The following is a 14,523-nucleotide window of genomic DNA, read 5'->3' as shown; positions in this document are numbered from 1 at the left end:
TTCTGTGCATATTATTGCGATCTATTTGAAAAACATTGATTTAAAAAATACTCAGTAGTGTCCCTGACGTCCCACTAATGGTTAAACGGCAAAGTATTGCTGTTTTGGGATATCACAAGCGGTGAGTGGGTGATACATAGTTGTAACACCGGTATAAAACTTTTTTTTTTACATCTATAATATATTTGTTTATTTCAATTGTAATAAGCGGTGCTGAATAAATAGTTTAACAATACTGAAGTAGAGTGGTTCTGCGTTGCGGCCGAGATTACCGCGAGTCAGTCGTGCGCTATCGCTCCCATCTGCTTATAATTCGTCTACAATTAAACGAGCTCTTCTCCGGGAGTCCGTGACGCCACAAAAACACATTCCAACCTAATTCGTCTTAGGACTTCGCTCTCTGAGAATACAAGGGCATGTTCAGTTTAATTAGCGTGTAGACTAGTGTATAATTGCTTTGCAGTAAACACAAGTTGTTCGCTCGAGAGGTATAAAGTTGCGTCCTGCGCGCGCAACCCCGCGCCGCGCCCCTCGTAGCGCAGCGCGGAACTTAATGAAATTCTGTTTCGGAGACTACTTAGGACTTGTTGAGAACTACCGCCGAACCTATTAACCGAATACACGCAATTGAAACTTCATATTATTTAACTTCGCAACTACACAGACACGGGAGGGTCGTCGACGTCGGGAATGTTCATTGTGCTGAGATTGAAACTGTCAATTACTTTTTGAAACGGATTATTAGTTTAACAATACCGAATACTGAATATTTCCGTATTAAAATCTTAACTTTCTCCGTAAATGCTACAAAACAACTAAAATCGTGTATCATAGTAGTGTCAAGTGCGATGTGTGCAACTCAGAGTGCGTCATTGAAATGCATAGATCGTCGTAAAGTTATTCGCGTCCCTTCTCATTATAACAAGCAAACGTCTTTTGTGTTGCCAATTATTTCTCTACAGAAGTGCAACAAAAGTGTATTGTGATGCGCCGGACGCAATCAGACGCCTCGTTACGCACGGGCCCGCCGACGCGACGCGACTTGTACGAATGCAGACATCGACGCTTCGCCGTTCGGATGGCGTCCTCACGTTCGTTACGTGACACACACAGCAACGTTCGAGGATACCTTGGTACTAGGAATCCTTTTTCAATTACCATTAAGTACGTCTCAATTTTATTTAGAGCTATAAGACCGCCTACGGAATAAAACCATGGACTTTACTGTAATATTAACTTTACTGTAATATTTTACTGGTGGTAGAGCTTTGTGCAAGCTCGTCTGGGTAGGTACCACCCACTCATCAGATATTCTACCGCAAAACAGTACTTGATATTGTTCTGTTTCGGTTTGAAGGGTGAGTGAGTCAGTGTAATTACAGGCACAAGGGACAAAAAATCTTAGTTCCCAAGGTTGGTGGCGCATTGGCGATGTAGGCGATGGTTGGCATTTCTTACAATGCCAATGTCTATGGGTGTTAGTGACCACTTACCATCGGGTGGCCCATATGCTCATCCGCCTTCCTATTCTATAAATAAATAAATATGACTAATTTTACTAATCACGACAGCGTTACATTGCTTGAATTTTATATAAGTGTTGGCAATTTCTAACAAAATATCTTATAAACATAATCTGAGAATACTTTGAACTGGTCTATCTTTACAAATAAATAAAATTGAAGTGTCTGTTTATAATATCAAAATTACTGCCTCTTTTTAGGTATTATTAATATTAATTTAAATTTGCGAGTTACCAAAACTAAAACAATCATTATTTTATTTATGTCTGTCTCTTTGACCGGGGTTATCTTTAAAGGTGAGAATCCGATTGCATAATGAAGTTGCCCTCGAATTTTTTTCATCCGGAGCTGCAGCAATTGTATTGGAAGGTGGACAAACTTCACATTCTGCCATGAAACTGCCATTAAACATACTAATCAAAATCCCCAGAAATGGGAATATTCTAAAAGTATGCAAATTTCGTTTTATTTTTGGAAGGTAAAATAAAAGTTTTTACGAAAAAATAATATTTCAGGTCACGTTAGTTTTTTATTTTTTCAATAAAGAAGTCGATAAATAATAAAAAATCGTCTTTGTTTCTCTAAGGGCGTAGACACATGTCGATGGTGCGGCATCGGCCACCGTGTTACGGCACGGCACTGCTACCGGAAAACGGTGCGGCGTCGTGCCGCAGCACGGTGCCGGGCACGGTGCACCGCAATGTTTTGCTGTTACTTAGTTCGTTCGTGTTAATAAAAATTACTGACAATTTAGATGTCAACTTTTAAATTTACCTAGTTGAAGCACTCCCACCATGTGTCTACGTCCTAAATTAAACAAAAAGTTAAAACATTAATACCATATTATGTCAAATAAAAAAGTATTCGAAGTCATACTGCTTATATCATATCATCATCATCATCATCATCATCCTTTTCACGTCCACTGCTGGACATAGGTATCTCCAATGGCACGCCACTGAGCTCGATTTTCACCTCTCAATCTCCAACCGTTGCTACCTTGCGTGTATATATACCTAGCTGGAGGGCGTCCTACGCTACGTTTGCCAATGCGTGGTCTCCACTCCAGAACACGTCTACTCCAACGGTCGTCGGTTCTGCGACATATGTGTCCAGCCCACTGCCGCTTCAGCTTACTAATCATTTGGGCTATGACGATAACCTTGGTTCTCTGTCGGATCACCACATTTGAAACTCGGAGCATAGCCCTCTCCATAGATCGCTGAGCGACCTTAAAATGGTGGACCAAATGCACTGTCAGTGTCCACGTCTCGGCTCTGTGGGTCATAACCGGTAGACGCACTCGTTGAAGACTTTTGTCTTCAAGCATTGCGGTATCCGTGACGAAAAGACTTGACCGAGTTTTCTATACGCTGCCCAGCCCAGCTGTACTCTTCTTCGTGCCTCCCTTTCGAAGTTGTTTCGACCCAACTGCAAATTTTGCCTAAGGTACACATACTCCTGAACAACTTCGAGAGGAACTCCGTTAAGAGCTATTGGTTCCGGACTGACGTGTTCATTGAACATTATTTTGATTTTCTCCAAGTTCATCCGGAGATCAATTCGAGCAAAAGCATCAGCCAGGCTGTTCAGCATATATTGCATGTCCTACACGGTTTCTGCCACGATGACGCTATCGCCTACAAATCTCAAGTGCGAAAGGTACTCGCCGTTTATGTTTATGCCCCGCCCTTCCCAATGCAGCGTCTTGAATATATCCTCTAATACATTATATCACATCACGAATAAATGCAAAGGGTAGTATTATAAGCACGAACATTTACGATGTTACACCGTTTTGAAAACAATGTTACATACTAGTTTCCGCTCGTCAATTCGGGGAGAGGTGAAGGGCTGGCACTCTCCGCCTTTTCTGTACCCCTGACAACGTGTACGCCAAATTTTATGATTTATGATGATCATCTGTCTAGTTAAGATATGGAAGCGTAACAGGTAAACAATTTCAACATCACATCAATAATATGGCTTGTAATTTAAAAAAATAAAATAATTATGTTGATGTTTCAACCATTAATAATAATTCCGACATATTTACGCAATTCGTCTAATATTAGTAAAAGATTATTAACAGATCTCAATCTTGATAACCTAAGCCATCAATCTTTGCACTTAACCCTAAGTGTGTATGTGAAAAGTCATTTTCTGTGTCAGATCAAACTCAGTTCAATCTCGCGGGAAAATCTCGTCCAAGGATAGCCCTCACAAGTAAAACCATAGTGAGAGAATTGTATTTATTTTATGATTGCTTTAATTTTCACATACAGTGTGGTCGTTAAACATTCCAATGGCCACGTTCCCTTTTAATAACGAATTTAATATTTAAGAAATAAAATAATAATAGAAATCGCTTTTACAATTCAACTTAATTTTATAATATAAATCACGTAGATGCAATCGCTTGTGGTTCTAATCAATTAGAGTTCGATCCGCTGATGCTGCGGGTGCTGCGGGTAAAGTAGCTATAAAACGGCGGCGGCGTCGGGGCCGCTTCAGCGACGGTGACACCAGGCAGCCCACGTATACGTCTACCTCGGCAGTCCCTGAGCAGACTCCCCACAGGTCCTGAGAACGAAGAATGGTGACGTTGCGTAGATGCCGGTTGATGCGAACCGTTGGGAATGACGTGCCCTCCCGCACCATCACTCGCACTGATCCCGCTACACCGCCGACGCCGCACAGTAAAGACTGAAAAAAATGCAAATAATATAATATCCTGGGACATTTTTCACACACGGCCATCTGATCCCAAATTAAGCTTATACAAAGCTTGTGCTATGGAAACCAGACAACCGATATACTACATATACTACTTTTCTTTTGTAAATACATACTTATATAGCTAATTACACCCAGACTCAGGACAAACAGACATGTTCATGCACACAAATGTCTGTCCTGGGTGGGAATCGAACCCACAACCTTCGGCGTAAAAGGCAAGTATCTACCAACTACGCCAACCAGCTCGTCGCAACGCAAAATTTGTATATTTTTCATAGATCAACCAACATAGATTCTTATCGTACCTTGTATGTATCATAATGTGTTTTTTTTTAAATATAATTGAAATGATTCCCGAAAGAGAACCTGGATAAGCAAGTGTAGTAACAGCCTATAAATGTACCGCTACCATGCTTAGACCTCTCTCCTCAGAGGTAGCTTGGAGCTTGTTTCATCACTCTTCTCCATTTCGTGTTAGACGGTAAACATACATAAATTTGGTTGAATTGTATTCAACACATTAGATTATATAAATTTCCACATGACATATTCTTTACCATTGAGTTTGGATTGAAACCCCCGATCCTCCACAATAGTGAGGAATACGCTAGATAATATAATGATTACCTCATCAATGAACCCGCTGCACTGATAATTGGGAATAGTGAAGCTTGAAGTTTCCCTCGGCTTGTACCCCGCGATGCCTAGCGAACAAAACAAATAAAATCGTTTTGCAACCAACATTTCATTAAGGTTTTCTTTTTCATTAAAACTAAAATCGAATCGAATTAAATACATTATCAAATTTTCGTTATTTTAAGTTTACAAATTAATTTACTCTTTTCAGCTATAGTTGTGTATGGATGATTTTCCGAAATGACGGCGGGCAACACTGACAGCAGAGCTAGCAGCCGAAACACGCTGGTGAAGTAAAGCTTCTTCGAGAGCTGTGCCGCGTCCATGCCGAGGGAGTTGTGTCAACGACTACCGCAACTGCGAGTAAATATCGTGAATGTTCGACAAAATATATGCTCATTACGCAATTAATACCCGTAAAATGTGCCTTTAAACATTTTGCTACGCCATAATTAGCTACACGTGGACTTCAGTCTCTTTTACAGTTCATTCATATATAATTGCATTTGCTTAGTTATACTTACATACAATGATATTTCAGCTGGCTTGTAGTTTGTATGTTGAAAACTTTTCGTAATCAAAATATGACGACGATTGGTGAAAATGTCAGAAAAAAACCTGCAGACTTTGTATGATTTTATCTGACTGATCTGTGCGCCGCGTAAACTAAATATGTGTTATGAGTAGCTCGGCTATATCATAAAGCACTTATTTTATCCAAACACTCCTAGTGTTTGGATAAGAACCGCTAACTTGATATACCTAAAGTATATCAAGTTTTACAATGAGTTATTTATAACAAAAATAAATTGTTTAATTTATTTTTTAATATATAATTATATATTTAATACATAATAATATTTGTGATATGATTTATGCAGACCATGGAGTACTCGGCGTGTATGTACATTATATCTATAAAAAAAGAATTAAAGTATTAATCTCTAAATTAGACACACATCATGGTAAAGTATAATACAGCTAATCCGTAGCAACAAAACAAATGAAAGCCACTCCTCATTAGTTGTATCAAGTCAACTATCAGTCTATTCAGATGATAGCAATTATTCCGCTTACTTTTGAAACATATTTACGTAATAATGAAGTATTAGTTCAGCCAGCGATAAAGTTAATGAAGTTTTTTTAAGGTCAGAAAAATAAAGTTATGACGAGAACTGAGTCAGCAGCTTAAGTTAGACAACCGGCGCGAAGCCGCGGCGGAGTAATTAATCTTCGTCTGCATTACCCGCCATTATTACCTCCTACCGATCCGCTGTGATTTATGAATTGTTTTATTAGCCGCAGATTACGCGAATAAAGAAAATCAACGTCTGTGTTTACAAAGATAAACCATCGCTGGTCTAAGTATTAACCTAACTGGTTTAATGATTATTTAAACTCGTACTCCAAAATAAACAAACGTAATAAAATAAACTTTTATTTTATAAAAAATAACTATATTTAGAACTAACTAAAAATGTACATATTTCAATTAGAATAAAAGCGTCATTGTAGGAGAAAAAAATCATAGGGTACCCCCCTATGATTTTATTTTATCAGGAACGGAGCCGCCGTAGAGTTCGTGAAACGTCTTATGCGTACAGTACTCCATTCGTATCTAAATTACAAGATTTATTGAAAATGGTTTTTTATTTATTTTTGGAAATTAATAAAAAGAATACCTAATAATTTATTTCACATAAAGGTTTATACATTTACTCAGTCTAAACAAGAGATAACTTATACAATAATTAAAGTAACAAAGACACTTGAAAACAAAGTCTGGTCATCCTAGCTAGATTATAAGAATAACCTGTATTAAGGATGGCCAGCCATCCTCCCCCAAGTGCGAATAATTAGTTAATAGCACACGTAACTTTTGTGTCATTTATTTATATAAGCAATAGCAACAATGTTTACAAGCTTTAACAAACTATTCTTAAGAAATTATGTGAGTATGTATGTGTGTGGGGACATATTTTATTGTAATCTAAGCTTAAGTTACACTTTACTTAAACTCGATCCTCTTTGGGTCTGGCTATGGCTTAGAAAAGCACTTCAAGCGTCTAGTCGCTCGGATCTAGAAGATAGTGGGTGCCATGCACAACCTAATATTGGGGGACTGAGGGCTAAAATTCGCCTCCTTTATGCTGGTCACGGTTACTTCGCTGGATACCTGTGTAAGATCAGACACGAAGTGATGACGATATGCCACCACTGTTACGTGCACTGAGACACCTCCCAGCATACTGTCGAGTCTTGCCTCACCTGGATCGCGTAGAGAAAGATCGTGGTCAGCATATTCGGACGAGACTTCTAACTGCGAGCAGTCATGTCGGCGATCCTCCACAGGTAATCGTCGTGAAAGACCGTACGGAAACGGGAAAGGGTCGATTCTGCTCAGTAAACAGACGCAGGCGTCAGCCTGACTAGAAAAAGCCTGTGAATACCCCACTGCTGGGCTAAGATCTACTCTCCATGTTTGAGGAGAAGATTTGGAGCTTGAATGCGGTTCGGTGGAAAACACATATGGCAGAATTTCAGTGAAATAAGACCCATGCAGATTTCCTCTCGATGTTTTCTTTCTATCTACTAAGATAAGTTATCTACTAAGACATAGCTGTTCAACCCGGATGAAGTCGGGGCGTGCGGCCAGTCACTAAATTAACACTGTGCGCGATGACAGCGGCATATTGTGCACTTCCGAAAAACGGCTTCTAACTTTTGAATAGTAATAAAAAATGCCTGTAGGTGTTATAGTTCCAAAGTAATTAGTGACCTTGCGGTAACATATTTCGTTACATTTGGCTGTTCGTGTCCCCCTGGTAACTAACCGAAATGAAAGTCGTGTAACTTCAATAGTATGTTTTCTTAATTTTATTTTAATATTTAAAAAAACTTGTATGAAATTTGTTTCATTATTTTATTTATTGCAGGAAAGCTGTTAGACTTATAAGCAGATAATAATAATAATAATAGTCACCGCATACGGGCCACACGCGACAGCCACAAACGCCGCTATGAGAAGCTAGAAGTGGCCACAAAGATAGTTGAAGCGCGCGACAGCCACTTGCCACGACCCTAAGGATTGCCACACACACGGGCCTCCAGCCACAACCACAAAACGCCGCCACCGGCATATTTTCTGTAGTTTTCACACATTTTATATGGACTCGCTGCACATGTTTGACGCCGGTGGCCACTACTCTCTACAAATCGTCGTGACCCGCGCCGGCCACTAAACTCCGACACAAAACGCCGCCACACGCTACTCGCGCAATTCCCCACTCCTCTCTCCCTTACCTCAGGTAACCTGTTTGAGTCCCATGGCTTAAAAAAGTAGCAGCCAGTGACCGCAAGTGTCGACCACCGGCCACAAGTGCCTGTCGTGCTCTTCAGTTACCTTTGTTGCCACTTCTAGCTTTTCATGGCGGCGTTTTGTGGTTGTGGCCGGTGGCCCTTGTGTGGCGACCCTAAACATCTTTATTGAACACACAAACAAAAGAATAAATAAACCAGAAAAACCTAAGACTGATATAAAATTCACACAAAAATATTAATTACAAAATTAAAATTAATGAAGGTCATTGATGAAGTTGAATGGTTCACGCCCCACTTTAGCGTCGTTCAGAGGGACTATTATCTTGCTCTTGGAGAGACCTCAGTTGCAGCAGCGTAGAGCGCAAGTGCTCGATGTCGAGTTGTTGCAGAGTCAGCTCGCGTTGTAGCTCCTCCAGAGACAACGCGATCGCCAACCACTGTGACTTCTCGTTTAACACCTTAATTACATTCAAATGTAAACTGTAGTGACTTTATTTTGATTAAATATTCTAATTTAAGTTGTTTTTTTAAATAATTCAATCACCTTATCCTCTTGTTTATTTGCCTGACGATTGACTTCGAAAATAATTATAAGTGAACTCAAGGAAAAAATTATGATCTCACCTGCAAAATAAATATAAAATAATAAAAAATAATTTATTTAATACTTTCTTATACAAATTCAACCATTACAGATGCAACTTATTTTGCCAATGTTTGCAAGACAAATCTTCTACCTAACAGATCGCCACCTAGATTGACCGCCGTGCGAACGGGCAGTGGAGGTGGTCGCGCTGTCGCCGGCAGCGTGATGCCTGCAAGCCGCAGCGTCCACGCGCGGGCGTTCCACTCACACCAGTGGAATAGATTAGCGATACGAATGCACACTGCGGTGCCGAAGCGTGGATGTGAGACAGCATACCTCTACAAAAAAATACTCTACACTAGTTATAGAGGAACAGTTGCACGCAGTTAGATCGAGCCCTCATAGTGCATTGCGTTGCGTCGCGTCGTCGCTGCTTCGTTTTATATAATATATACTTTAGTGACATGCCACATTATGTGTTGCGTCGCTGCATGTGACGTGTGTAAGATGAGACACACCACTGTTACGTGGACTGAGACACCACCCAGCATACTGTCAAGTCTTGCCTCGCCTAGATCGCGTAGAGGAAGACCGTCAGCAGATTCGGATGAGACTGCGAGCAGTTATTCAGTAATGTACTACACGTTTCGACGGATCGACGGACAAGTGGTGAAGCGGGGGAGGGTGATTCGCTGCATTGTCGCAACTCTAGTGCGACGACGGACAGTACTCCACTGCTAGGGGTAAACTAGAGGTGCATACTGAATACGCAACGCAGATGTGGCATACAATGTGTTGACCCGTTGCGACGACGCAAAGCAACGCACTAATGAGGTTTCATTGCGGTACAGTTTATTTTGATGGCGTTCGACGCTAATTTGATTATTATTTACTTATATGTATAGTCCTGTATTTAAAATTTATATTTCTTTTTTTATAGGATATTTTAATTTTAATGATGAAACTAAATAAAGTATGTCTTTACTAATTATTTTGTTACTTATATAAAATTAAAAAATAAAGTAAAATATTTAATGAACAACTTTTAACATATTTGTTTCTATTGTATATTTAATGTATCTACTGTTGGTTATCCTAAATAAATACATCCGATTTCCTTCATCAAATCTAACCTTAATTCGTGCAGCGATGGGCGAACTGAGTTGTCGTGCCATTAGAGTCGCGAACCGGAACATCGGAAACTGATTCGTCATTTCCTCAGCTTCTGTTATGCTTGTTATCTCATTAGGTCTTACAAACAATTATTTTAATACAGTTTTATTATATGTATATACGGGGTCACAACTCTAAGCTTTACACTTTATCACCATAAATGTGAAGTTAACTAATTAGGTAAATATTTGAAAATACATTTAATATATTTGAAAATCTCACTTTTTTTTTCTTTTCTGGCGTGTGTCTACGCTATTTGAGTGCAAAATATTCTGCCAATGTGACCTATAAAAATCTCGCTATATTTTCAGATAAAGTGTGATAATGATTTTGTGACAATCCAACGACATTGACAGGAGGGCGTAGTTGTAGTTTTGGGGTTACTAGTTAACAAAATTTCCATACTTGTAGTAATACATCAATCCTTATTATTGAGTTTTGCTTATTTGGAGAAAATTTTCTGAATTTTATATTATTTAATAATAATAATAACTTATTTCAGACCATATCGCGTAGAAACCGTCCACGCGAGCATCCCCAAACATTGCCGGCATTGTCTAGGCTTCCCCATCACCACCCTCAACACATTCTTGTACTGGAAACTGTATGCCTTTTGCGTATAGTCAGACCACAGACTGTACGTACGTACGTGTAGAAAGATTGACATATTTGCGAAGAAGAAGTAGAGTAATATTCCGAAGAAGAAGAAGAGCATAGTAGTTAAGCTCCCGCACCGGATATTTCCTTACAGAATATCGTAGCTATTGTATCGTATCGCTCAATTAGATAACTATGCGTACATTGAAATATTTGTCTATTTCACAAGGCTTGTTAATTTTACAAATCAACAATCACGACTACTACAAAAATATCACACTATTACTACGCTAATCTCTTGACTATTTACATATCATTGTTCAAATCGCTGCATCGCTGACTAAATATCGTAATGATCAAGATGGTTATATTCAAATGTAAATTGTATTACTGAATAAATTAAACACAGTTATGCAATAATAAAATATCCCTTACCTATTTTTCAAATAAAGTACTATGATTGCATATAATAAATGCATACTACCTACCGTGTAAAATACTAGTGTCTTCTGTCTTTTTGCTTAGGTGAGTCTACAGCGAAAGTGAACTGATTCAATTTATAGACATTTATTCCTCAAAAAAAACAATACAGTCACTTACATGAGAAATGTTTACAATTTTAAAGAAAATATTATGCAAGTAGTTCGTCGTTCTTGTAATATTAATAATTTAGTGAAAGTAATATAATATTAAGTATGTTATATAATAATAAACTAATTATAAAAAATAACTCGTATCATTACGAGTATAAACAAAAGAAAATAACAATTAAACTGGTTAACAATACGTTGGTTGTACATGTGTATATAATTAAAATTAAAAATAGTTCTTTATAACATGTTGTGCTAATTTGGATGTAAACATTTGCATTTAGTTACAATTTTTAATTGTTGGAGGTAATTTGTTATAAATCTGCGCACCTTCGAAGGTAAGGAAGCTTTTTGCCAAGAATTTCCAGAATATATATAATTTAAGCCGTGAATACTCGGTACTGCCAACACCAGATGTTACTAATCCATATGGCAACGTTATGTCACTCAGTAAATTGTTCGTAGAAGAAGTCGACGTTTTGAGATGTCTTTAGTCTTTAAATACGAACAAATCACCCGGTCCTGATGGATTACCTCCATTATTTTTGAAAAAATGTGCAAAAAATTTGTATAAGCCCTTAACCACAATTTATAATAAGTCGTTAGAGACGGGCATATTCCCGTCTATGTGGAAAAAAGCTCATTTAATACCAATCCACAAAGGGGGTGATGTAGGTGATGTAACTGCTTATCGTCCTATATCATTACTATCTAATTGTGGTAAGATACTTGAGTCAATTGTGCATAGGGCAAATACTAGGCCATGCACGTAAACATATAAATTGTAATAATCAGCATGGCTTTTTAGCAGGTAGATCAACAGCATCAAATTTAGTGTCTTATGTATTGCAAATGCCTTAGATAAGAAAAAAGAGGTTCATTCAATATACACTGACTTCAGAAAAGCGTTCGATGTTGTGAACCACCGGTTATTATTGAAAAAAATTGGACACATGGTCATGGTTCGTTATTGAGATGGGTTGAGTTTTATCTACAGAAACGTTCACAATAAGTTAATATTTGTGGTTTTAAGTCCGCAGAAATTGAGGTAGCTTCATGAATCCCTCAAGGATTACATTTAGGCCCTTTACTTTTTTAATCTTCGTAAATGATTTATGTATTAATATAAAATCGAACTTCAAATTTTATGCTGATGACTTGAAAATTTATCGCGTAATAAATAATGATTTAGATAAGCTAATATTGCAAACGGATATAAACTATATTTGTGACTGGTGCCACACAAATCAAATGTACCTCAACCCCACAAAATGTTTTTACATAAAATTTTCTCGCAAGATTATTTTTGATAAGGTGACATATTATATCAATAATAATTCAACTATCCAAGAAGTAACGAGCATACGTGATCTTGGCGTTATACTTGATAGTTCACTAAGCTTTAGGCTACATCTAGATCATATAATAAAAAAAGCGTCAAAACTATCTGGATTTATTAATAGACAGTTAAAAATATTTAAGCAACCGAGTGTTTCTATTCTTTTATTTAATACCTTTGTTCGAAATATCCTGGAGTATTGCAGTGTAGTGTGGATTGCCCTTGATATCAGGTGCACATAAATAGACTAGAATGTGTTCAAAAGAGATTTTTATATCACCTTTCTTACACCGATAATAAATGTCTCGAACTGAAATCGTATGCACAGAGACTGAATTTTTACAGAGCAAGCTCACTTTACACTCAAAGGAAAATAAATGATATCATCTTTCTATACAAGCTAATTCATGGACTTATTGACTCGTCCGATATCCTGCAATGCATACATGCATATAGTTTTCCATTCCTCGCCCAAATAGTCGCATGCGATATTGTATGACCTTTTGTCTTCCTACCTAAAACAAATGTACTTAGCCACTCGCCTTTATACCGCATATGGTTCTCTTATAATAGTATTCGTTTTAATTATGATATTTTTACCGACAGTTCTATAGCCTCATTGAAAAAAAGTTTAAAAAAAACTGTTTCGATAGATTAAATTATTTAGCTATTAAAAAAACTAATAAGCTTAGGTCTTTGTTGCTGTCACAGACTAGACGCTTTTTTCGCACTTAATCAAAAACGCATGTCGTGTCTACAACAAGAGAAATGTAATCATTTGAATTTTTTGATTGTCATTTTGTTTTGTAGACCTATGAACATCAAAAAAAAAATAATCATTTTTTTACCGTAGTTCGTTCGAGTCTTCGGGATTTCCAACCAACTAGCTCGGCGACAACTTCGCTTTGTTACTCCGTGTTTAAATGTGAATGCCAAGTCAGTATGGAGAGAATTTTTTAGTAGTTTGTGTATTCATATGCAAATATTGTAAATATATAATTGTTTAATATTCATAATTTTAGTGTGTATAAATTTTTGTAGTAGGTGTTAAATATGGGTACAGAAAAATTAGTTTAATAACTTTGTTTTGAATAATCTGAAGCTCTGCTAAATGAGTTTTTAGCGGCAGTAACCCACACCTCAACTATTTATAAAAGATGTAGTTTAACTGGGGAGTTATAGATGTTATAGCGTAGTGGTCGTGGAATACAACGAACAACATTACAAATACGACCAATGCACGATTGGTTGTGAAATACGCATATTATGTGGCAACGTGAATGCAAAAGAAATCGTGATAATTGTTTGTATATTTAAGATGGTAAAGCTTTACTGTCAGGGGGGTACCGTAGATTGAATAATGGAGTGATCTAAATACAAATAAACAGAGTTACGAATAAAACTAAATCTTACCAAATTAGTTATTCAGTTGGAAAATAACTCACATTAACAATTACTAATTTCAGAATTTTATGATTTAACAGCACATTAACTACAATGCAGCAATTAAATTAATCTTTATTTTAAATAAGTAGCAATCGGGAACGCGTATTAGCTTCGGCTCCGTATCAATTGTTGAGATGACGATCCCATTATCCATCGGTCGTTCACGTGGAACCGATTTATATTGTAAAAAGAAGAAACAAGCTCCGACCTGATTATTTAGATATATGGTGGTCAAAATTAAAGGATTGTTTCTCTTAAAAAACAGCCGAGATGGCCCAGTGGTAAGAACGCGTAAATCTTAACCGATGATCGTGGGTTCAAGCACTACTGAATTTTATGTGCTTAATTCGTGATTATAATTTATCTCGTGCTTTACAGTGAAAACATCATGAGGAAACCTGCATGTCTAATTTTACTGAAATACTGCCACATGTGTATTCCACCAACCCGCGCTGGAGCAGTATGGTGGAATAAGCTCCAAACCTTCTCCTCAAAAGAGAGAGGAGTCCTTAGCCCAGCAGTGGGACATTCTCAGGCTGTTACCTACCTACTTACCTCTTAAATATTATATAA

At 37.6% G+C, this 14,523-nt stretch overlaps 2 protein-coding genes across 2 annotated transcripts; both read right to left on the bottom strand.

Annotated features, from left to right (window-relative positions):
- Nucleotides 1-3,760: 3,760 nt before the first annotated feature.
- Nucleotides 3,761-5,292, bottom strand: LOC126780956 (uncharacterized). The gene is made up of 3 exons (XM_050505663.1): nucleotides 5,101-5,292; nucleotides 4,890-4,966; nucleotides 3,761-4,229 (listed from the first exon to the last, which is right to left on the bottom strand). The coding sequence occupies exons 1-3, from the start codon at nucleotides 5,222-5,224 to the stop codon at nucleotides 3,951-3,953; spliced, it is 480 nt and encodes a 159-aa protein (XP_050361620.1). The 5' UTR covers nucleotides 5,225-5,292; the 3' UTR covers nucleotides 3,761-3,950.
- Nucleotides 5,293-6,881: 1,589 nt separating this feature from the next.
- On the bottom strand, nucleotides 6,882-10,029 carry LOC126780954 (putative OPA3-like protein CG13603). Its single transcript, XM_050505660.1, has 4 exons — nucleotides 9,939-10,029; nucleotides 8,957-9,143; nucleotides 8,764-8,843; nucleotides 6,882-8,677 (listed from the first exon to the last, which is right to left on the bottom strand). The coding sequence occupies exons 1-4, from the start codon at nucleotides 10,017-10,019 to the stop codon at nucleotides 8,516-8,518; spliced, it is 510 nt and encodes a 169-aa protein (XP_050361617.1). The 5' UTR covers nucleotides 10,020-10,029; the 3' UTR covers nucleotides 6,882-8,515.
- Between the last annotated feature and the right edge of the window lie 4,494 nt (nucleotides 10,030-14,523).

This window comes from Nymphalis io, chromosome 3 (assembly GCF_905147045.1).
Source record: "Nymphalis io chromosome 3, ilAglIoxx1.1, whole genome shotgun sequence".
Classification (NCBI taxonomy): domain Eukaryota; kingdom Metazoa; phylum Arthropoda; class Insecta; order Lepidoptera; family Nymphalidae; genus Nymphalis; species Nymphalis io.
The sequence above is the reverse complement of the archived record's forward strand: the minus strand, read 5'-3'. Positions and strand labels throughout refer to the sequence as shown.